General features: G+C 33.4%; 1 protein-coding gene across 1 annotated transcript in view; it reads right to left on the reverse strand.

Moving 5' to 3' along the window:
- Unc13c (unc-13 homolog C) overlaps positions 1 to 25,705 on the reverse strand; it is a 613,741-nt gene that overhangs the window by 411,910 nt on the left and 176,126 nt on the right. The window contains 2 exon segments of the mRNA XM_047537684.1: positions 16,108 to 16,172; positions 16,753 to 16,775. Of these exon segments, the coding sequence (XP_047393640.1) occupies positions 16,108 to 16,172; positions 16,753 to 16,775 (88 nt within the window).

Below are 25,705 nucleotides of genomic sequence, written 5' to 3' on the forward strand. Positions count from 1 at the left end.
TCAAATTTAATAACAAGCATACATTCCAAAATCATTTAGTGAAAGCAGCCTCCCAAAGGGCTAATAGCTCTGCAAACCCAGAGGTATTGACAGAACAGGCTGCAGCTACTTGTAATACCTGTTTTAATTTAGATGCTAGATCCATGATCCTTGACTTTTCAGTTTTAACACTGTACTACTGATGTTCTGTTTACTTTTTGATTTCTCAGTTTTAGAATTCGCATAAAGACTTGGCCATACCACATTTCTAAGAAGACAATATTTTTAACGTGGTTTAAATTAGTAGCAAAGTTATTTGCCATAATTAAAAACCTGTTATCTGTGATTTATAACATTTAAGTAAAAACTATATGTGCCCCAGTGCAGTGGTGCATGCTTGTAATCCCAGTGACTTGGAGGCTGAAGCAAGAGAATTTCAAGTTTGAAGCTAGTCTCAGAAACTTAGCAAGGCCCTAAGCAACTTAGAAAGACCATATGTCAGAATAAAAAATAAAATGGGCTGGGGATGTGGCTCAGTGGTGAAGTGTCCCTGGGTACAATCCCTAGTACTAAAAAAAAAAAAAAAGAATACAACAACAACAAAAAACTGTATTCATACATAGTTACTCATATATTTTTTAAAAACAGGGTATAGACATATTTTAAAGTGTATTTATACTGTTAAATTCCATGTTTATCTATTAGACATAATTTAAAATTTAATTATACATAAAGACTAATTTTTAACCTTTAACCTTGCTTCCATCCTGCTTTCCTTCCTTCCTCCCCTTTTTCTTAGTCTATATATTTAAGGTGTACAACATACTTTAATACACATAGTGAAATTACTATGTTCAAGCAAATTAATATATCCATCAACTCACAATTACATTTTTTGGTGGTAAGAATATCTAAAATCTACTCTCCTAGCAAATTTACAGTGTATGATAAAATGTTATAACTATATTTACCATGTTGTACATTAGATCTCTAGGTTTATTCATTATACAAGTTTCAAAATAAATCAGACTTGTAATTTACATTCTGGGAACATAATTCTCCAGCTATAAAAAAATTCTATGCCAGGTAGCTGAAAAGACAATAATTTTTTTTCCAGATTCCAAGTAATTTCACTTACCAACTTTATTCTTCAACTCATGATTTAAAAAGAGATTGTTACTCCTTAGAGTAACAGAAATATTAAAATGACACAGCACAACATTAAGCACCTAGTAGATACTGCTAGGTTGATAATAGAAACAATCCCCATCTTCAAGATGAGATGCTTGGGAATTTACAGGAGAGAGTCTGGTTATAATATAAAGCACACTGGGTAGGAAAGAAGACAGGAAGAGAGAGAGAAGAAAAGAAAATCCTAAAACACAGTATAACTTCATCTACAGTTTTCTTGTTTCACCTGTTCATTGACCATGAAAAAGTTAAATTCAGTGACCTTGATTCGTTCAATATCTGTTGATCTCTTGATTTCTCCCTCATGCTCAATCCTGAGTTCTAATAAGCATTATTTAGGGAACTACTTTAACCTAGATTAGAAGTTTTTAAGAGTATATCTGTGTAAGAGATTAGATAGCTAATAAATTAAATGCAAATTTAAATATATGTTAACCAAACTATAAAGTACTTTGCTTGAATGCAATGAAAGGGGATGGTAAAAAAATCTGCTAAATTTTCTGACCAATAGGTGAGAAACTATTTCCGGGAACTAGTCTCAAAGGATGGAACACTTAATAACAGAAATTGATTTAAAAGCCAGAACTTGCTTTGACAAAAAGAATCTTCATCAGTGAAGATGATAAAGTATTAGAATATATTTGAGAAGAAGATAGTTTTTAAATCTTATTACTAGGAGACCTTCCAGAATGAGGTCACAGTATTTCAAATATTCTCTCTGATTGCAAGGGCTAGTCCAGGTAATCTCTTTGGATATCTTCTGGTCTATCCATCCATGATTCACAAGAGACAAGCCAAAGTAGTCAGGTCTCTAGATTTCTGCAATCACAGGGGATAAGCCCAGGAGTAAAGCAAAGAGAAAAATAGATAAGTCTCTGCTTTTTATTGAAATTATATGCTAGTTACTTGTCTTAATCCTTTTCCAAAAGGATTTGAAAAATTCTTTTGGAATTAGTTATTATTTATTTTTATTAATACATTTAAGTGAAAATAATTAGATTTATAAATCCACTAAATAGGATTCTGTATATATGTGTAGTTATAAATATTTATATTTACAAATATGTATATATTTATAGATAGACAACTATATATGTATAGTTATCTGCTATAAAAAATCAACAGATCTTGAACATTAGATACTTGCTGTACACACATATGCACACACACATCCATACACCCAGATATATAAGCAATAGCAACAATATGGCTCTATCATATGTAACTTCTTAATTATGAGAGATTAAGAAAACAAGGAAATGAGAATTTTGGATAACCAACTAAAATTTGTGCCTCAGCAAATTCACAAATCTTTCCAAAACACGAAGATGTAATTACTTGGAAAATGTCAAATATTCAATATAACTGAAAAAAGGCTTACTGTGTCCAATAGAAAACAAAACACAAAAACAGAAAGAGAAGAACTCTAAATTTATAAAATTAAATATTAAAATGTTTATTTCCATCAAGGAAACTGTAGCATTATTAACTGAAAGCAGATTAAATTAATACAAATTTAAATTTTCTACCTGCTCTTTGGCTGGAGAAAATTATCGGCCTCAGGATGTCTTCTACCATTGTCAAACTGGGTACATGTGCCTGACAGTCAGTCACAGCCCTATGACAAACATTGCAAATGCAGGAATTCCACTTTCTGTGCCCAGATCAGCCAACTTAGTGCTCTTGGTTATTATTCAATTTGTGGAATGATGTGGAGATGAAATACAGATCAAGTAGTTGTTCATGACAAGCTACTGAAAATGAATTGGTGGAGCTCTCTTGTATAGTCGAGGAACTTGTTGTCCACATCTTCTTTTTTTTGCCTCCCTTAGGCTGACAAATCATAGTCTGATCTAACTACTCAAATTAAGATACTTTTTCTGTTCCAGTGAGTATGAACACTTAAGCTCTTATTAAAATATAGTTTGATCTTTAAAATATAACCTCATGATCAGAAATCAATCAAGTGAGAATAGATACAGAAAGATATTTAAAGATATGGATGAATAATTAATGGCTGAGGTCATCATTTATTCTGATACAGTAGCCCCTGTATTCTCTTTTTGTCAAAAGTATTCCAAATTTTACTCCAGGAAGGACAGGACATGCAGGTGATATAACATCTAAAGGAAGAGGAAGGTACACATGACTCTTTTGCTTTTCCACAATTCTTGTACTTTCTCGAGGGCACCACTGCCACAATGGAGAATCAAAATATTCCTAAGGTATTTGGAGTTTAAAAAACTACAGGAAAAAAAATATATAGGCAAAAAACTCATGCTTCTTAGCTGATGTTTAAGGCCCTTCATAACTGGCATGAGTCTGACTTCAAAATCCTTATTTCAATAGTACCTCTCATGAGCCCAATACTTCTATCAAACTGGACCACTAACTCATGTGTCCAAGTGAGTGTTGAGATCTGAAGTAGAGCCTTCAATATCAGGATCTCATTGAGGCTCATTCTAGTCACAGGTCACTTGGTTTTTCTTTTTGATTCCCTTGGTCCCTTGTCTGTCTCATCTTCTCAACTATCTTAGCTGTAAACAACATATACAAGAAGAGAGAGGGCTTTCTGCTTTGCACCCTCTACTCTAATCAAAAAAGACCCACAGAATGAACAGTGCTTTCACACTTCGTGTGCCCTTAATAAATGTGTCGACTTGATTGAAACAATGCAGGCCTCTCTCTTCAGTTTTCCTTTCTGTTCAAATATTAATAATGTGTCAGACTTCTACTCTGTTCATTCTGTATGGACCACTGGTCTAAATAGAATCTGAATGCTAGAGAGACCGAGAAATTATTATATCAGCATGTTTACTAGACAGTTCTATTGTAGCCCATTCAACAGCGATAATAAAATAGCTAAAGTATACTAAGAAAGACACATTGCCAGTAGGAAAATGTTTAATGGTGTGATGCAGTGAGTGTCAGGCTTCTAGGCAGTAGAAAGAGGTTTCCAGCTTTGAAAACAACAAAAAGTGGGGCCTCCTGCCAAAGATAGTGAAATAAAACTTTGCTCATGCTCCTGTTTGCAGTAATAGGAAGAAAAAGACTGCCACAAAGGGGCAAACAATTACACTAATGAAGTTATGCCGAGTAGGGGGCTGGAACAGGCAATTTCTTTTCCAAGCTTGAATCCATGCATTTTGTAGCTGCATGAATAGAAGTATACTGCTTAATTGAATTCTCTGAATTCAGTGGGCTATATTCATGTTGCAGGTGTGCTGATCTCGGAGGGACTCTTCCAGTGGTCACCTGGGGCAGGTAGAGTTTCCTAGATCCCTGAGGGTGATCAGATCATCTCAGTTTCCTCAGAATTTCGCCAGTTTTATCACTTCAAGTTCAGCATCCTGGGTAAACCACTTTCTGTATCCAGAAAACCCTACCTCTGATCATAATGAGCAAAGCTTTGCTTTTTCTATAATGTGTCTAAACTATTATTTTCTATAATGTATGCTACAGGAAAAAATCGAGACACACTAAATGATCCTGTGACTATATTATAATCTAATAATAATAATAATTTCAAAAGAGAATTTCAGACCCAAGAGAGACTGTAGTTGTCACTCTGTAAATCTGAAACAACTTTTTCAAGTATTATCTCCTGAAGGGACCTTATATGTAAAGATTATATCACAGATGGAGTGTCACCTTGTGTGAAAAGATTTGTACTCAGATCACTCTAGCAGTGATGGTTTCTACAGATCTCAGGCTTTTTCCAGGCTGGCACTTTAGAGTCTAAACATCAACATAATGAGCAGGAGTTACAGTGATGTTTATCATGGTTGACAGAGTTGTGTAAAAGTCCTCAAACCAAAAGAGATGCCTGCTATGCCTGAGAGCTCTTGCTTCTGAGATATGTCTTTCCAAAAATTTAGTTTCTTTGCATTTAACAAATGACTCTGCACCTGCTAATGGAAACTATACCATCTGATGATACGAGTCCACCAGCTTCTTCTCTCTCATGTCATCACCATATGGTAATGACTGTTCAACCACTGTGCTCCCAGAACACCTGAGTTGTATTTCACAAGATATACATGTATTCCAAGTAATAGATATATTATTCAAAGATTGATATGTACACTTAGTACCGCTAGTCAGGCATTCAGACTTCCAACTTACCTCTCCAAACACATCTTCCTCTTCTCTGTTCTCCGTGTCCTGACAATATCGCCCAACACATTTTCTTGCTCATGATGCTACACAAGTTTTGGTACAGATTATTAGCTTGGTTTGCATTTTCTTTTGTTTATCTTCATGTCAAATTGTATCCACAATTCTTTTCAATAGTCTGCCCTGATAATGCCATATTAAAAATATCTCCTTTCTTAAATCTGCAGAGCACTGTATCCAATCATCTGGAAAGCAATCACTCTCAACGATGTATTGTAACTGAGCTAACTGGATAAATACCAAAAATGAAATACTTATGTTTTTGTAGCAATCACCATTTTTATTATTTCAAACATAAAGAATGCTAAATTGTAAGTAGGAATAAAAACATTAAATAATGTTCTATTTTTTTGAAATTATAGAAATATATAATTTGAAGAATATTTGTTGATAGCCATGATTATGTTAGATCATAAAAATATGGAATAGCTATGCACTTCTCTCATACAGAGAAAGTCTATTTTCACATTCCTTGAGTCCCAGATGGACTTACGATTAGTTTTGCACAGAAGAGTGACAGGCATCAGCTCTTGCCTTGGATTCAAATGATCTTGTATGCTTCCACTTATTGCCTAAGAATCCTGTTCCTGCCACATAAACAAGCTTTGTCTGGCCAGCTGAAGGATGAATGACACACAGTTCAATTCCTCCCTGTTGCCTCAGACAATAGTCAGACAACAGTCAGACAACCACAATGCATGTGAAAGCCAGCTCCTCTTTAGCTGACATGCCTGAGTGAATGCAGATGAGACCAGAAGATTCATTGCTTTAAGACACCAAGTTTTGGAGTGGTTCATTACACAGCAACATCTAAAAGACACAGTAATTATGTCAGGATAGGATAGGATATTAGAATAGGATGTACTAGACTCTTAAGAGTGGAAGAAGATTTAAAGAATCTTCTCTGACCTTCTATTTTTCAGATTCAACATCTCGTTCGTTCTTTATTTGCTATTGTCTGAGATCCCTTTACAATCTGTTGGTTCAATCTGTAAGCTTTTTCTTTTCTTTGTATGTCCTGAATTGAGCAGTTATAGTAACATATAGAAAAACAGGTCCAGAAATACACCTTATTTTTTTGGCATGGAGTGAAACAATTAAGTCCTGGAATCAGGTTGAACTAGTTCAAATCTCAGCTCTGATACTTGGTCATTATTTGACCTTGATCATGCATAATGTTTCTAAGCTTCAGTTACCTTGTTTATAAAATTATAGTTGCTACCTACCTCAAAAAGTTGTTTTGAGGATTAAAGAAATAAGTGCATAATATTCAGATATTAGCTTATTATAACATTTCAACAAGTATTAGTTATATGTAATAATTATGAGACATAATTCTGTTTTAAAATAGCATCTAAAGTACCTCTTCATATTCACCCCCTATTATATTTCTTGCTGTTTCTAAATGCTAAGCAAGACTAAAAACCAAGAAATACATTAATCTGCTAGTCTTAGATTTAGAATTCATAGTGTCTGAGAATTATAGTGCAGTTCTGGCAGCATGCTGTTATATATTTAAGAAACCATTATGTATTGAGCAAAACTGTTATTTTTAAGTGAGTAAGAAGGAGTGAGAAATTATGAAGTATGGAAGCATACTATTTTATTAGTAGTGATTGTGCTATTTTTCTGTCTCATGCTTATACAATCTGCCCTATAAGACACAATCTATTATTTACCTTCATAGAATGTGGTATGTGGTGTTATTTATTAAAAGAAACTTAAAAACATACTCTATATATGCTTTCTCGGAAAATACACTCATCACTCAACAGCTTCAGTGCATGCATTTTTTTCACAAGATGTTTTGTGTATGTTAGACATACTTAATAGTCATATTCATTACATTTTGGAAAGAATCTATAGGTTTAGTAACTGTAGTATTCATTTTAAGTTTCATCTTGATGAGTGGGACTATTTTCAATGTTTTTTGCCTAAATAGCTGGGAGTTTTCTAACATTATATTTCTGGTCAATATAATATGATATTTTCTCTAGTGACTGAACTTGTACTGTTTTAAGACAGTTATTGTATTAAGAATGTGTCCTCAAACTCATAGGATATCTGGAAAGCATTATAAGATTAAACTTGATTTTGTGTGATGCAGTTAAGATTCATTGATTTCCTAATAAAATTAAACCAAGGCAGAAATGTAAAAATCATGATTAAGAATCTGGAAGAACTGAAAATGTATAGTCATATGTGAATGACCAATGAGCAAGCTGAACACAGAGGCTTTAGAAAAATGTAGTGTTTCTACAAATATACTTTCCTCAGGTTTCTCAACTAGGAATTTTATTTTTCTGAGGTTGGATTGTCCCCTGTGGCCCTTGGTGATTCTCCAAGCTAGAAGGGAAGATGACTAGCACTGGATTGAGAGGTTTTATGTGGTAGATCCTGGAGTGAAAAAAGAATACTTTAAAAAATGTTTTATTTGTTCCTTTTAATTATACAGGATAGTAGAATGTATTCTGACATATCATACATATATGGAATGTAACTTGACACTTTTGTGGTTGTACATGATGTGGAGTTACACTGGTCATGTGTTCATATATAAACATAGCAATGTTATGTCCGATTCATTCTACTGTCTTTCCCATTTCCACTCCCCCTTTCTTCCCCCCAGTTCCCCTTCCCTTCCCCCCTTCCCCCTGTACAATTGAGTCAACCTCCACTCCTTGCCCCCACCACTTGCCTATTGTATATTAGCATCTATATCTCAGAGAGAACATTGGCCTTTGGTTTTTGGGTATTGGCTTATTTTATTTAGCATGATAGTCTTCATTTCCATCCATTTACATGCAAATGCCATAATTTTCATTCTTTTTTATGGTCGAGTAATATTATATTGTATATATATACCACATGAGAAAAGAAAACTTGATTGAGAGTCATGATGTTGTAAATAAAAGTAACACTGTGCTTAGGCTTATGTCGATAGCCTTAACTTTCAGATGAAAGTTTAGCCTTAGGAATTAGAATGTATGATATAACTTAAATCATTAACACTATGTTGACCTTAACAAATGCCAGTCTTTTTAAAGTAAATTATTTAGTATTCCTTTAAAGTATGTAAGAGGTAGAGTTAGTGACTCATAGAAAACAGAGAATGGCAACTTCTTATTGGGTATGATTTTTAAAAATTTAAAATTTTAAAATTTTTCTAATTTTCATTGGTGCATTATAGTTGTACATAATGGTGGGATTTGTCATTATATATTAGTACATTCACACAATATAACATAATTTGACCAATTTGCTCCCAGCACTTCTCCTCTCCCTCCCCTTCTTCCACCCCTTGATCCCTTTCCCCCTATTCTACTATTTACCTTTGATTTTAAGGAGATCCCCCTACTGTCTTTTCCCTTTTCTTCCACATATGAAAGAAAACATTTGTTGGGTGTGCTTTTGATTAGCAGCCAACTTCAGGTTGCTTCAGAGGAGCTAACCAGTGTTATTCATCAATCATGGAAGTCTTCAGAGCCAGCAGTGGCTCGAAAACAGTTGTCAGAGTTGATAACGGCTGTAATTTCCTTTCCTGAAGTGAAACCATTGTCTGCATCCCAGGTTGATGTGGATGTGGGGTCACCTGCATTCTCAGGATCTAAGAAGTAAATCTATTTTCCCCAAGAACGAAGAGTTGCTTTGGGGATGCCTTTGCCCACAACACAGAACTACCTGAAGTTTCATATTCTTATGTATTATCAAATAATGGAAGTAAGGGTGTGATTGGCATTTAGGATATAATGTGTCTGCTCTGTAGGAAGACTGCAGGAAGGATGCTGAGAACTAATAAATAGGTCTGGTATGATCAGGAATCCAGGAGAGGATTGAGGTTCTTTTAGTGTTTGTCACTACACTCCAGCTTGGCTGTGCCTGACACTACCTAGGAGATGATAGGGGTTGCTTTCCTATAATGGTTTCAGCAAGTCAAATTCCCTTAAATATCGCAAGAGATTAAGTTTGAGGACAAGAATCTTTAAGTTTGTGGAACTTAAGTAATGAATATGATATAGAAATGACAGAAGTCACACAGAAGAGGGAGATAATACTTATCCATCATAAAAGAGAGAGAAATGGAAATTGGAGAAAGATGTTCAAATTTATGTGGAAAGATCTGTATTTTACACCCCAGAAAAAGAAGAGCTTATGTCAAATACATTTAAGTAGGAAAGATAGGTTTTAAGGAGACTAATCTCTAAGAATATAGAGATTGGATTTAACATGGAACAAGAAATTGAAGGAAGATTAGTAAGAAGATCAGTTTGCAATTGCCTAGGTAACAGGCACTGAGGACTAAAACTAAGTTTTAGTTAAGGTTGATGAGAGTGAACATAATTAAATAAAAAATAAATGGACACTGTGACTAAATTATATGCAGTAATACATTGTAAAAGTGAGCCCTGTTTGTATCTGATAACTTTTTTATGTGTTATTTGAGAGGTGTCATTTTTTCAATACTTGGCAAACTTGGTCCAGAGATTGCAAAGATGTTTGTGTAGGGTCAATTGTTGACCCATGGGGAAGGGATTATAGCAGCGAAAATAGCCATTTTCTAGGCGGAGGAAGTTTTCTGACTGTTCCAAAGGAAGGAAGTTAATTAAGGGGACTGGGATAGATCCGATTTGTTTGAGGACAAGAACCTTTAAGTTTGTGGAACTAATTAGATTGGGAAAACTAAATTGAAACTTTCTCAGCAACTAGAGAGAAGACCAATGCCATGAGAAAAGTAGGTTAAGAGCCCCTAGAAAGTAAGAGCCACCTTAGCCTCTATGTTACATGAATTATTTTAGGCCCTGGCTGAACATAAGTTAAGATTAGGAGTGAGAAAGAGGGCATGAAGATAATATGTGACCTCCTAAACTTTTTAGAAGAATGTAAAAGCAATGTCAGAGATATGCCAGAAATATCGAGTAAAGTAAGCCAGCTATATTGATACCTTATGCAACTTAACCCCTTTTAGATTCTACAACAATAACAAATTTGTTGTTTCAATCAAGATCAATTATAAAACAAATTATGAAGAACTTTGACTGATAATTGTCTTGTTCACATTCACTAAGTTATTTTTCATGGCAATAACTGAACAACCTTGGAAATATTTTTTTTTCTTTTTTTTCTTTTTTTTTTTTTTTTTGCAATTTTACCTATTTGAAAATGAAGTCAGAACAGGTGAATTTTTTTTCTTTCTTTGGTCCATTGCAATCCCTTAGGGTCCTTCCTTCCTCTCTCCATTTTTCTCTGTCTCTGCTTTAGGGTTTCCCCTTTCACCACCAACTCTTTCCTGACAAGTTTCAATCTTCTTAGTGACGGTGAATCAGGAGGGACGCAGTTCATGGGATTAAGAAAAGCAGCCACAGCCTAGTGCAGAACCAAGGACGGGCCTAAACCCTCCTTCACCCAGGCCAAAGAGAGTTGGTGCCCTTGAGAACCACTCTACAGAGACAAGCTTGAACTAGCAGAGAGAAGGAGAAAAGAAGATGATAACCCCCATTCCTACAATGCCTTTCTCTAACTCCACCGCTGTTTTATAGACCTTTCTGGTGCTGATAAGGTTTGTACTTTAGAATTAGAAAGAGAATAAAATATATGGAAGTTTTCCAATGTCCCCTATAATACAACCAGTGGAATTCTGACTATAAATGTCCAGGGAAGGGTAAACTTAGATGTGATCAAAGTCTCAAAAGGTATCATTCTCATGTAAAAGATGATTCATGTAAGTTTTTTAAATCAATTCATTCACTTTCATTTATCAAAGTCATTTCATTGAATTGATGCAGTTTTCTATAGACATGTAAGACTCACATATCCCTTAGAGAACATCTGTTGAGAGCAGGATAGTATGATGATAGCCTCCAGCTGCTACCCTCCAGAATCCATGGCATTCATCCCAGGACCACATTCTCCACGAGTTGCTCCCAACCATGACTGAACATGGTAGAGGTAAGAAAACTGCCAAATGCAGGACTCCCTTTGGACTCTTCTCTAGGATTTCCCATTGGTCTACCTGACACTTTGTTCTTACATTCAGTTTAATGCTTTTACACCTAATCCTCCGTCCTTTCCTCTATTCTTTCACAGATGATAGATCCCTATCATGGGTTACTCCTGCCTATTCCTGCTCTTTCTCCATTCTATCTCTGAGGTATTCCCCCCAATCAATCTCCTGGATATTAGTAATGTCTTTGTGTATGCTTCATTGTTTATACATAGAACAAAAATTATCAAAATCTTTTAAAATCGCTAAAAATTATGAAATGCTAACTGTTGTGAGTTTCACTGAAATATACATCCTTCTAGCCTTTTTTCACAGTTTTTTTTCTCTTTACCTTTTCTCTCTCCCTCTCCAGTTTTTTTTTTCCCCCAGAACCTCTCTAGTTTTTATGGTATCAGATGGGAAAAACAGAATGAAGTTTGGCATGTCATTTCCAGAAATTCTTATAAAAAAATGTACAGAGAGCTAAGCAAAAACTAGAAAGCAGAATCATTGACTCCATAATCTAGTGTTCCATGTGTTCAGGTTGTTCTTTTCATTGATACCCAAGAAAGAGGAGGGAGGTATGAATGCTGTATGACTTTGCAGTGGTTAAAGATGGTGAAGGTGGAAAAGTAAAAGATGAGGTCTACTCCCACCAAGGAGCAGTATTGCTGTGTTTTCTAATTTTTCTCCCATCTCAGTTTTCTAGGACAGTAGTAGTGATTTTTTAGAAGAACGATAGTAATAATTCCATTTATTAAGACAGATATTTAAAATATTGTTTTTAAATAATTATTTTAATAATATTTAAAATATTAATATGAAAAGTATAATAAAAAATTTTTCTCTTTTTTTTTTGGCACTGGGGATTGAACCCAGAAGTGCTTTACCACTGACCAACATTCCCAGCCCTTCATACTTTTTATTTTGAGACAGGGTCCCAATAAGCTTAGGATCTTGCTAAATCGTTGAGGCTGGCCTCAAAATTATGATCCTCCTGCTTCAGGCAGATGAGCTGGTGGGATTGTATGCATGTAACACTGTGCCCAGTCATAAGCAAATATTTCTAAAAGCTTGTGATCCAAAGTTCATTTATAGATGCTCTTTTCATGATCTTCAAGAGAAAATAAGCATTTTTGCAATGACAAATTATCTGTTTTTAAGAAAATTACTGAGCATTTTTATTTCAAATCTCCTTTAACCCTTCTCCCAAAAAGACATGAGTCAGTAGCAATCATAAAAGGAAGATACAAAGGAGATATGTTACAATAATCTTGTCAACTATCTCCACACTGACACCAAAAACAAAACAAACAAACAAACAAACCACAGGAGTTGTATATGGGTTTTCCAAAGAGGACCTACAGTGGCTACTAATCTCTTTTAAAGAATCAAACATGTCAGAAACTCCATTTGGGGACTAACCAACAGGGACATTTCAACACATACCTCTCTAACCCTAAAACAATAGCAAAACACACCTTAGTGTATTTGTTTTATTTGTTCCAAATCATCTTTCCCTTTTCCATTCCACACTCAGGGCCATCCCTCGCCCCATTTAAGATTGGCTTTGCAAATCTATTTTAATGATTTAGTAAATTTTTGTAGTTTATGAGAACAAGTTATGCAGCAATATTTTAGTAAATTAGGCACAAAAAGAAAGTAATGAAGAAAAATTAAATGTGAAGCCAAAAACAGGCCTTGCTTTGTCTTGGAGGAAGGTAGAGGTAGCCAAAGAGGACCGAGTGGTTGCAGAGGAGTGTGGTCCCCTTCTGGTGAAGAACTGACAACTACTTGGAACCCAGAATAATACCCCTCTCCATTAAGTTGCTTTAAAATAACTAAAAATATACAACAGTGACTGTGCCACAAAGAGCATTCCAAGCACCTGCCTATCTCCAGAGCAGAATCTGAGTCCTGTCTATCCCTCAAGGGAGACCAGGGATGGAACAGCCATACAATATCCCTCCAGTTCCATCTGAGCTAGTCAGGAAACTAAGGACTCAGTTCTGAGGGAACTACATGGCACATGGTTATCCTGAATTCTGATGAAGAGTGTCCTATGTTTTGTTTACATTCTATTTCCTGGAGCAATAATTATTGTAGTTCAGCTGAAACCAGATATTCATGTTTCTTTCTATGGGTGTCTGCTTTTGGCTGACCCCTTGATGTCCCTTGGCACTGTAGGTGTGAATGTAGGAGTGGGGAGGGGACCTATTACAGGTACCTGCTAAACCCCTCCAAAGATGAAATGAGAGTGAAATCATGTCATAAATTCAGCATGTGAAACAGGTTCCCCAGGATATAGATGAGAGTAGAAAGGGATGGGAGAAGGCATAGAAAAGACAGGAAAAAATTAGTGACACCTACCAGGAAGGTCAAGAAACAAATAAATGAACAAAAACAATGTGCAAGCTGCATGTAAAGAAGGTCTGTCTACCAGATTGGAGTCAGTATTATAAATGTAACTCACTATTTTTTTTTTTAACCCCAGAACCTGATTACCCACGGCCTGTCTCTTTGATTCAACCCCAATCTCACTCTTCTCTCACATTTTCTCCAGGTCTCACGTCATTTTGTTCTGTGCATGAAGCCTCCAATGTCAAAGCATATGTATTATGACAAATTCTCTAAGACTGAAAATTATCCCCTTCTCATGCAATCACAATTCCAAAATCCCTGGGAGAGTCCTTTTAAATAGGCATTTTCTGGAAAAAAAGAAGGATGTGGAAAGTATCTATTGGAAATACAAAAATGACCCATGTTCAGCTAGAAGGTTACTCAGAGCGCATTTGAGAAACACATGGATGTAGATTAAATCTGTTGCTTTAGCAATGATAAAGGTTCATATTTAGACATGAGTTAGAAAATCAAGTTGTTTCAAAGTGATGGATGCTATGGTAGAAGATGAAGGGTCTATAAGATCATAAACTCAGATAAAGCTCCAACATCATGAAACTATGTCTCAACATTTCTTCATAATTAAATTGGAAATCAACTCAATTATTTTCTAAGATAGCCATCTTATTCAATGTTTTGAGTTATCATTCTTAGTAAACTGAAAGAGTATGTGTGGGGTAGTGTAAAAATAGTTGATTTATCACATAATTTTTTGTGGATAATTCATAGTGATTTTTCAACATGTCTGTTTTTATAGCTATTTAAATCACTATGACATTATAATAGAAATGAGAGGAATTCTTCACATATTTAAGGATATTGACATTAAAATCATAACAGAATTACCTCTTAATCCCTTCTATTTGGGAAATAAGAATAAAAGTTATGTGCATGTGTATAATTTTTCAGGAGTTTTAAATTTGAAGCTTTAAATCTTACCAATGTTTCATTTAAAATAAGGAACATATGGATATATTTAACAAAAGATTAATTTTAAAAGTATGAGAGTATCATAAGACGGAATTGTAAAACTTTTTGCCAAAATACCCCAAAGTATATAACCTGTTTCTACTTATATCAGACAAATATATTCAAATTTCAATACTCTCATATCACCTAATATAGGTCTTTATCTCTCTATTGATATACATACAGATATATAAGCTATGTATAAACTTTAGTCCACAAATCATGTCTTTAAAAAACTACCACAGGGTTTACTATAGTATTTACAATAATGGCACCTAGAAATCATTTACTAATAAATGTTGCATAAGTATTGTGAAACACTTGGATTACTTAGATATAATGAAGAGAAAGTTTTTGAAAGGCACAGTGTTAAACAAAAAAGTAAAGAAAAAAGAAAACTGCAAGTTGCAAAAGCAATATAGTACAGCAATTAAGATAATAGACTTTGAATTAGATTATCTGAGCTGAATTATTGACTTTGCCACTTACTAGCTGTATTAAGGGAGAATTTTCTAAGTGCTCTGTGCATTGATTTTCTCATTTGTAAAATGAATGTCAAAATAGTACTTACCTCACAGGCCATTATGAGGATCAAATGAGTTATTATATATGAAACAGTTACAATTGCTGGTATAAGATCTGCATTGTTAGTGCTTACTTATTTGCATATAGAAAGCAATTTAGACTAATTTATGCTAAAATGCACAGAGATCACAAAACTATTGATTTTATATGAACATAGGTATGAATGCAAGCACACAGAAAGAGGCCTTATGAACATACATGCCAAAGTGATACCAGTCTGTAATTTTAGGCCTTATAGAGGATGCTTCTTGTTTCAACATTTCACATGGAGAATACAATTCATATATTATTTTTGTGACTAAATGTTACATATTTTGATATATCCATTAAATGTAATACTATGCAAGTATGAAAAACAATATAGATTACATTCATTGAGTTATTGACAGAAAGATGTACATACATATATCACTAAGTGCAAATAATCAAATCAAAACAGCATTGTGTTAGTATAAATTTAATTATGTAAAATTGTGTGGTTGCATTTGTATATGGAATAATGTTAAAAGCTAACTGGTTAGATTATTTCAATCTTCTTCATGTGCATACACATATATATGCATATGTGTATATATATATCTGTTTACATATATATTATATATATATATTATATACATACACATTCAAGTTAGAACCTTTTGTCATGAGCATATGTCTTATTACTTTTTAAGAAAACAGTATAAAAGCTACTTTATTATGAAAAAAATAAAGCAACAATGAGGTTAACTATACCATCATGCAATACTTTGGATTCAAAGTGTGTGCTAGAAGCACAGTCAAGTGCTATGGATGAACAGAATGAATTAGAAAGATTATGAACTACTTACCCACCAAACACCTGGAGTGCAGAGAATTTGGAAGCATCCAAATCATTGCCACTTACTATTCGAGCCTTAAATGAAGAATAAGAAAAAACAAAACAAAACAAATAGTATTTTAGCATACCGTAGCATATGTAAGTGAAATTGGGACACAGGTCAACTGCACTACACATGTAACACCTAGTATGGACAGATGCTAAGCAGGGTCAGCTCCAAGTCAAAGCTGTGTTTTGTGAGTGGAGGTTTTGAAATTAGCTGTCAGCATTTAAAAAAAAAGCACTGGCAGAGTCCAGGATAATACATCATATTCCAAATACCATTGCCCTTAAAACTTGGTATGTGCAGTGAAGTTCATGAATCAGTCAGGAAGGTCATGACTTAGCCAGACTTAAGAACAGATGCTGTGTTTGACCGAAGCAGACCCCTAGGGTTGGCAAGGTAAGCTAAAGTAAGCGCAGCTGGCAATGTGTAACCTCTTCATAAATGCAACAGATTAGGGCACACTTAAAGGACAACCAAAGAATGGAAAGCTGGGGTGACATGCACATTTCACAACTAAAACAGAGAAACCAAACAGATCTAATATGTAAACAAACAAACATGTACAAAAGACAGATCCCTCAGGAGGGAAGAAAAAGTATGATTTAAAACCTTTTCATCCACAGAACTGCTATCTGAAAGAGAATCAGGAAAAGAAGGGATAAATGTTAGATGGATTACTTTTCAAGAAACCATTTAAACATATACATGAACAAAGTGTTATTGTTACATTGTTAAAAATCATAAGTGAACTGTTTCAAGGCTAAACCCCAAGGGTACAGGGAGAGTAAGTCCTCATAGTTTAAAGAGCTGGAGAAATGTGAGAGAATGCTTGAAAAGTATTGCTGGATTTAATGAATGAAAATGTATCATATTAAAAAAAGGACAGTTGCAGAACCAGAAGTCCTGGGCTCCAGCTGGGGCTCTGCCACTTACTGAGCACACCGGGCAAACTACCAAATTCTCTAGAGTCTACACTCATCTCTGAAATAAAGTCAGAAAGATTTCCCCTAATTACCTCACAACTCTGTTGAGAAGATCAACTAACAATATTTTTTTAAAGTATATCTCAGCTGTCTATAAAACTAATTTATTAAAAGATTACTTATTTATGGTTCCTTATCTAGAACTAAAACTAAAAATAATTTAAATGATTTCATCTTACAAATACTGATGACTAAAAGCATTATGTGCCTTGATTAAAATCACAAAGTTAGTAAATGGCAGAACTGAGACAGGAAGCCAGGTCTCCTAAGGCTCTACTTGGTGCTTTTTAGATCCAATGCTTTATGTGATTTGCACAAACCAGCAAGGGGTGGTTGGCCCACAGTCTCACAATGCAATTTCGGATAAACCATAGGTACAATAGTTTTCAGTTTTGAGTGTGTATGGGCCCAGGTGGATGGACAATGGACTGCTATGTGCTTGTAGTGGTGGTGGTTGTTATTGTGGCTGTTTTCAAACTCCAGTCTAAATCTTCCAGGTCATAAGACATGGTTTATTTTTACTTTAAACAGGAATATTTTCACCTTACATAGGACTATTGTTCTTAAATGTTTTCAGCTTTGCTTATTAGTTTACTGCTGAAAGGACATCTCTAGAGATACAAATAAGCAAGAAACTAGAGTTGGAGTGACTTGGAATTCAGTCTAACCCCTCCCTTTTTTTAAAATAGAGATGAGCCTCAGCATGATAATTTATGCGTTGTCATGTAGCTCAACGATGACCCATCACTAGGTATAGAATGATTGAGTTTCATAACTTAACATCTTTGTACATATTTTACAATATCTCAAATTTAATCTTTAAATATAAAACATGGAAAGATGTATTATAAAGTAATAAAAGATGGATCTTATTTACGGACATAAATATTTTAAATACTATATAAAATATAGCAAATAAAATTCTCTATTATTTTGGAAGAATAATAGGCTATATCCAAGAAGATTTTACCATAGGGATGATTTAAAATCATGAAATGACCAATTTAATATGACATATCAATTGGTCACACATCAATTGGTCAGAAAATATATACCTGAATTTTAATAGGTACTAAAAAGTCATTTGATAAAATTTCAAGCCTTCAAAGAATTATTAAAAACCTCTTTAAAATGGATTTGAATGGGTCTGCCTTAAATTTAATATGTTTAAAAAATCTTAATTTCATTGTCCCCAACTTAAGTGTGACATATTAGCACATTTCTATATCAAGGACAAAGCTAAACATTCCACTACATAATTTAATGTATATCTGGAAGTTCTGACCAATATATTTAATCATGAACAGAAAGGGAGAACATAAATATTAGAAGTCAAAATACAAAGTTGCTATTTTCAGTAATGATAATTTTACATACAGAAAACAAAATCAAAATCACCTGGAATACTGTAAGGGCTAATAAAATAGCTAACAAAGCAAATATTTTATTATAAATAAAATAATAATAATAATATAATCAATTTAGTAATATATTTTATAACAATAAAATATTATTTCCAATATAAAATATTATTTCTTATATTGTTAATGCAATAACTATTTTTAAAACAATGAAATAAGATCTTATTTCAAATATTTAATATTTTGTAGGGGTAATTTGTATTCATTATTTCCTGTAGGTATTTATCTTCTATCTCAATCATTCCACTGAATAAAAGAAAAGTAATTTTACGAACTTCATCAATTATTATTAAGCTGCTTAATCTGTCAATACATTGATTCATTCACTGTTCCATTCATTCAATCAACACATTTATTATCAATGGACCCTTTTTATTCACTGTGACTTCTTTCTTATCTCCCAGTTATATTCTACCCCTACAATGTTCTGAAATATAGACATGATCAGTTGCTCCCCTTTTTATAGCCCACCAATGATATTCAATGCCCTCATGAAAGAAAATCAGATCCAGGGGTACTATAGGCTCATGGCTCATTCTTTTTTCACATCCTAAACTCGAGTCAGAATTAAATTAGTTCTGTGCCACATTTTTTAAAATGTATTCTGCATTTGCTGTTTCCATACTCTGTAACAGTTGTTCCCCTTCCCACCTTGCAAACTGACTGTGAGCCTCTAAAAGTCACCTAACTCATAAGCCCCTCTCCTGGAAACTGGTCATTTATCAAGGATTCATGGTCCTTGTACAGAGCCCTTCACACTGAGCATTCCTCTCTGCTAATCTTCATCTCTGCCAGTTTCCTCATCCACAATCCTAGAATCTGAGCTCCTCAATATTAGTAGGTTTTTAATCTCACTTAAAAAATTTCTACCACATTCCTGTAATACAGTAGATGACCAAAAATGTTTCCTGACAATTTAATGAACAAATTTAATAATGAACAAATTTATGGACTATCTAAAAATATGAATAAAGGAAAATATTATTTCATTTTCCTACATAGGGAGGATAGACTGTTACCCAATAGGTTTAATAATCAGAATACTAATGGCAGTCATTGCAACTTGAAATTATGCTAATTTCAAGTATAACTGGATTACATATAAGTGAAACATCTGCGACTTATAAAAGGGAGCATTATGAGGACTATGGTCCCAGAAAAATAGTAGAGAGAATATGAGTGAGACATAAATGAAACTAATATACTATAAACTTAAGAATTTAACCACTAAGAAAGGACATCTTTTTATCAGAGACACAGAGAACCACTAGTCAGTGAATGGTGCTTTGACAACCAGTTGAGTATCTATAATATCCGTCTGCATACTCATTTCATATATAGTCCACAAAGCTCCATGTGTATTAAAAATTAAATGTACAATAACTAAAGAAAAATTAAATGAAGAGAAGGGAATATTAATTAAACCTATGAATGAGAACAAATCTTCAAATTTAAAGATAATAGATAATTTACAGATTAAAATGCAACAATGGTAATTAAGTGTAAAAAATTATTCAACTTATTAAAACTATGCCTAATCATTATTATAAAATTAACAAAGAACAAATACATTAATTTTAATCGTAAAATAATTACTAAGGCTGTTGAGGTTATCATAAATCAAACTCTATCATGAATAGTTGAAAAGAGTGAAAATTGTAACTGAAGTTTCAAAATTTTAGTGATGTTTTGAACATTGATGTTAAGGAAATTATTTTTGTTATGGGTTAATTTGTGTCTTCCCAAAATTAATGCATTGAAGTCCTAACCTCTAATATCTTAGGAAGTGGCCTTGTTTGCAAATTGGATCATTATAGGTGTGATTAATTAAAATGAGGCAGTATTCAAGAAGTGTAGACTCTTAATCCAATGAAAATAGTATTCTTATTAAAAGGGAAAATATGAAGAAAGATGTATACACAGAAATAACATCATGAAAAGCTTGGAGTTATGTTGCCACAAACCAAAAAAACAGTAGAAACTTGGAGAGAGTTCTAGGCAGGTTATTTCCTACTGCCTCAGGGTATGGCTCTGCCAACATCTTGATATTAGGCTTCTGACCTCCAGAACTCTGAGAAAATAAATTTTCACCATTCTAAGCCACTCAGAGTTTGGCACTATGTTATGATGTTATGGTAGCCTTTATAAACTAATGCAACTTTGAATATCAAAAAATAATTCATGGCAAAGATGAGCCACTGCTTCATTAATTACAGCAAAAAAAAATTGGATAAACACACATGAAGTATAGGTTGAAAATTATGATCCCCGATCTTAATCAATAATTTGTGGCCATTAAGACCAATGCATCAAAAGACTATATTAAATGTAAGGAATGTTTATAGCACATAAAATAAAACTTAAAGAAGTAATATTATAATTATAAAAATAATTTTGTTTTATCTACATGAAACAAAAATTTTACATAGATAAAAGTTTGAAATGAGCATTACCAGAATGTCAACAATTGTTCATCTTCAGTAGTAGGATAAAATATTCATTTCTATTGTCTTTTGCATTTTGTAACATTATTTAAAAACATAAAAATGACAACATATTTCATCCAGCAGCAATATAATACATATATTTCTCAAGTACACATGGAACATTCTCCAAGATAGATTATATTGGTCCACACACACACAAAAAGAACTTAACAAATCTAAAGATTGAATTATATTAAGTATCTTCTCTGACTACAAAGTATGAAACCAGAAATCAGTAGTAACAGGGAGAAATTTAGAAAATTTAAAACTATGTGGAAATTAAACAGTGTACTCCTAAAACGACCAATGTGTCAAAGAAAAAATCAGAAGGAAAATCAAAAAGTATCTTGAGACAAAAAAAAAAGTAGAAAAGTAACATATCAAAACTTGTAAGATTCTACAAAAGCCGTTCTAAGAGGTAAATTTATAGTGCTAAAGTCCTACATTAAGAATACATCAGCAGCCTTATAAAAGATGCTTACGGCATCTATATCCAGAAGTGAGACAGTTAACTACCATTGGTAAAGTACGTGAAATGTAAATCTCACTCGAAGAACAGATATATAAAAGAGAAACAGAAAAGAATCAATTCTTATCAGTATAGTAAACCATCAAATCAAAAAGAGGAATAAGGGAGAAAGGAAAAAAAAACAAAGAATATTCAAAACAACCAGAAAATGAAATTTAAAGGGCAGAAATGTGTATTTACCTACCATTATAACCTTGAATGTGAATAACCTAAATTCCTTAATTTAAAGGTAAAAACCAAATGAAAGGATAAAAAATAGAAACTAACAATATACTGCCTACAAGAAACTCATATCACCAGTAAACACACAAACAGACTGGAAATAAATGGATGGAAATTGACATTCCAAGAAATGGAAATCTAAAATGAGCAGGAGTATCTGTATTCATATTGAAAACAGAACCTTTAAGAGAAAAATAGTAAAAAAAGACAGTCACTTTATAATGATCAAGGGATCAATTCAATGAAAAGGTATAAGGATTTAAAATCTATGTATCCCAAATGTCAGAACACCCAATTTTATAGAACAAACACTATTAGACCAAAAGGGAGAGATAAATTACAATACAATAGTGTATAATTACTGGTCTACTCTCAGTGGACATATTATGCATATTAAAATATTCAACAAAGAAATATGAAAATAAAACCATACTACAGATCAAATGGACTTAACAGGCAAATGCAGACAATTCCATCCAACAGCTACAAATTACAAATTCTTTTCACCAATACATAGAACTTTCTCTAGAATTGATCATATATTAGACTACAAAAGAAGGTTTAACAATGACAACAAAAAAAGAAAGAAATAATAAAAAACCCTGAAGTCATATCCTATATTCTTCCTGAAAACAATGGAATAAAATTAGAAAAATCAAAAGAAATTTTAGAAATTATATGAAGATATGGAGACAAATAACACTGCTGAAATAACGAGTCATCCAAGAAAATCAAAAGGGAAATTTTTAAAAAATGATTGAAACAAATGAAAATGCAAACACAACACCAAAACTGATGAAATACTACAAAAGAAGTACTGAGAGGGAAGTTATAGCAATGTGACTGATTACTTAAAATAAAAAAGAAAAATTTAAGAAAACAACCTAAGACTGCATCTCAGGGATTTAGAAAAGCAAGAAAAAACAGGCCCAAAATTAACAGAAGGAAAGAAATAAGAGACAAAAAAAATTTTGTAAAGATCAGTGAAAGAATGATTTGTTTTTTTGAAAAGACAAACAAAATGCACAAACCACTAATGAAGATAAAAAGAGAGATGTTTCAAATAAAATTCAAGGTGAAAAAGGAGTCATTAATGTTAGAGCAGGTGGGTAGATATGGGTAAAGGGGTGGTGGGAGTGAGAATAGGGCTCACTCAATCTTAAATGACAAAAGATCCCTCCCTCTTAGGTGACAAAAGCAAAAAAAAAAAAAAAAAAAAATTCATAAATCTGACTCCTACTTGGTCACATATTACCTTCCTAAAACTGAAAAGCAATGGGTGTAACCAGTTTAAGGGACTTCCCAGTTTTGGAGCATGTGTAGAGCAGTATATTAAGTCAGTGTGGGAAACCAAGTACATAATACATGAGGAGGGAGGTTTCCAGACCACATAAAATCCTGCCATGTGTAAATTCCCTTGGCACTGCCTCTTTTGGGACAGGCCACACCAGGTTTTTCCGGAGTGTACATTCATTTCACTAAATAAATTCTTTATGCTTTTTCTTTCTGTGTTCTCAACTGACATCCCTCTTTCAAGAAGACAAGAACCAAGGAAAAGATATCCGCTGGTGATATTACAACTGATATCACAGAAATACACATGTTCATTAGAGATTATTATAAAAAACAATATGGTAACAAATTGGAAAAATCTTGAAAACATGGAAGGATCTTGGACATGTAGGACCTATGGAAAATGAGCCCTGAAGACATAAAAAAAAATCCAATACACCAATACCAAGTAATGAAATTAAATCAATAACAAAAAGTTTCCAAACAAATAAAGCCCATGGCTGGATGGTTTCACTGCTAAATTTTACTAAAACTTCAAAGAATAATTAATGTCAATTCTTCTCAAACTATTCCAAAGAATTTACAGGTAGGGAGTACTTCCAAACTCATATGAAGCCAGCATTACTCTGTTGCCAAATTCAATGAAGGATATAACAATAATTACAAAAGAAAACTATGCACCAATATCCCTGATGAACATGGATACAGAACTATTCAACAAAATACTGGCAAACTGAATTCAATAGCAAATAAAAAATATCACTCAGCAGAGTCAAATTGGTTTTATTTAGGGATGCAGGGATGGTTCAGCATGTGCAAATAAACAAACATCATATATCACATCAATAAAATGAAGGGCGAAGAATCATGTGAACATCTTAATAGATGCAGAAAAATAATTTGATAAAATTCAACATCCCTTCATAATAAAAACTGTGAACAAATTAGGTATAGGATTGTATCTCAACATAATAAAGACTATATATGACAAACCTATAGACAGCATCATACTGAATGGGGAAAAACTGAAAGCATTTCCTCTAAGAACAGGAAAAAGAGAAGTGTGTCTACTCTCACCCCTCTTAAATGATGTAGTACTAGAAATTTTAGCCAGAGGCATTAGGCAAGAGAAAGAAATAAAAGACATGGAAATAGGAAGAGAGAAAATCAAATTATTTCTGTTTGTAGATATTATCCTGTACATAGAAATTTCCAACAATTCCACCAAAAGACCAGGAAAACTGATAAACTTCATAAGGTAGCAGGGAACAAAACAAACATACCCAAATCAGTACCATTTCTATATACCAACAACAAATGTGCTGATAAAGAAATCATGAAAACAATGGCCACAAAATATGAATAAACTTAACCAAGGACATGAAAGACTTCCACAACTAAAATTACAAAAACATTGATGAGAGGAATTGAAGAAGACACAGAAAGATGGGTAGATTCCCCATGTTCATACTTAGATTTAGGAGAATTAATATTGTTAAAGAGATCTGTAGATTCAGTGCAATTAACACCAAAATAATGATGACATTCTTCACAGAGCTGGAAAACAGCAATCCTAAAATTCACACTGAAAACACAAAAGATCCCAAACAGCCAAAACAATTTTGAGCAAAAATAACAAAGCTGGAGGCATCACAATATCTGACTTTGCAACATACTAAAAATCTACAGTAAGCAAAACAACCTGGTATTAACATAAAAAGAAAAATATAGATCAATGGAACAGAGCAGAAATCCCAAAAATAAATACACATCTACAGCCAACTGATTCTCAACAAAGGTGCCAAAAACATAACTGGATAACCTCTTCAGCAAATGGTGCAGGAAAAACTGAATGTAGAAGACTGAAACTTGATCCCTATCTCTCACCCTGTACAAAACTCAATCCAAGATGGAACATAGATCTAAATGTGAGACCAGAAACTTTGAAACTACTAAAAGAAAATACAAGGAAAATATTTCAAACCATTGGTACAGGTCATAATTTTATATAGGACCACAGGAAACAAAAGCAAATACAGAAAAATGGATTACCTCAAACTAAAGAACTTCTGCACAGCAAAGGAAAACAATTAGCAAGTTAAAGATACAGCCTTTAGAACAGGAGAAAATATTTTCCAGCTGATCATCTTACAGAGGGTTAATTTCCACACATATATAAAGAACTCAAAAAAACTTAACAAATGATCTGAATAGACATTTTTCAAAAGAAGAAATACAAATGACTGATGAATATATGAAAAAAGTCTTCAAAATAATTAGACATCAGGGAAAAACAAACCACAACTACAAGATTCCATCTTACTCCAGTTAGAATGGCTATTATCAAAACAAATACATATATAAATAAATACTGACAATGATGTGGAGAAAAAGAAACTTCTACACTGTTAGAGAAATATAAACTAGTACAGCCATTATAGAGAACAAAACAGAGCTTCCTCAAAAAAATTAAAAATAGATTTACCATAATATTGAATTACACCATTTCTGGGCATAGAGATCCAAAGGAAAAGAAACCAGCATAACAAAGAAACACTTGCAGCCCATGTTTATTGTGACACTATTAACAAGAGCTAAGATAAGAAATCAACCTAGGGATCCATCAAT

Source organism: Sciurus carolinensis, chromosome 2 (genome assembly GCF_902686445.1).
Source record: "Sciurus carolinensis chromosome 2, mSciCar1.2, whole genome shotgun sequence".
NCBI classification, from domain to species: domain Eukaryota; kingdom Metazoa; phylum Chordata; class Mammalia; order Rodentia; family Sciuridae; genus Sciurus; species Sciurus carolinensis.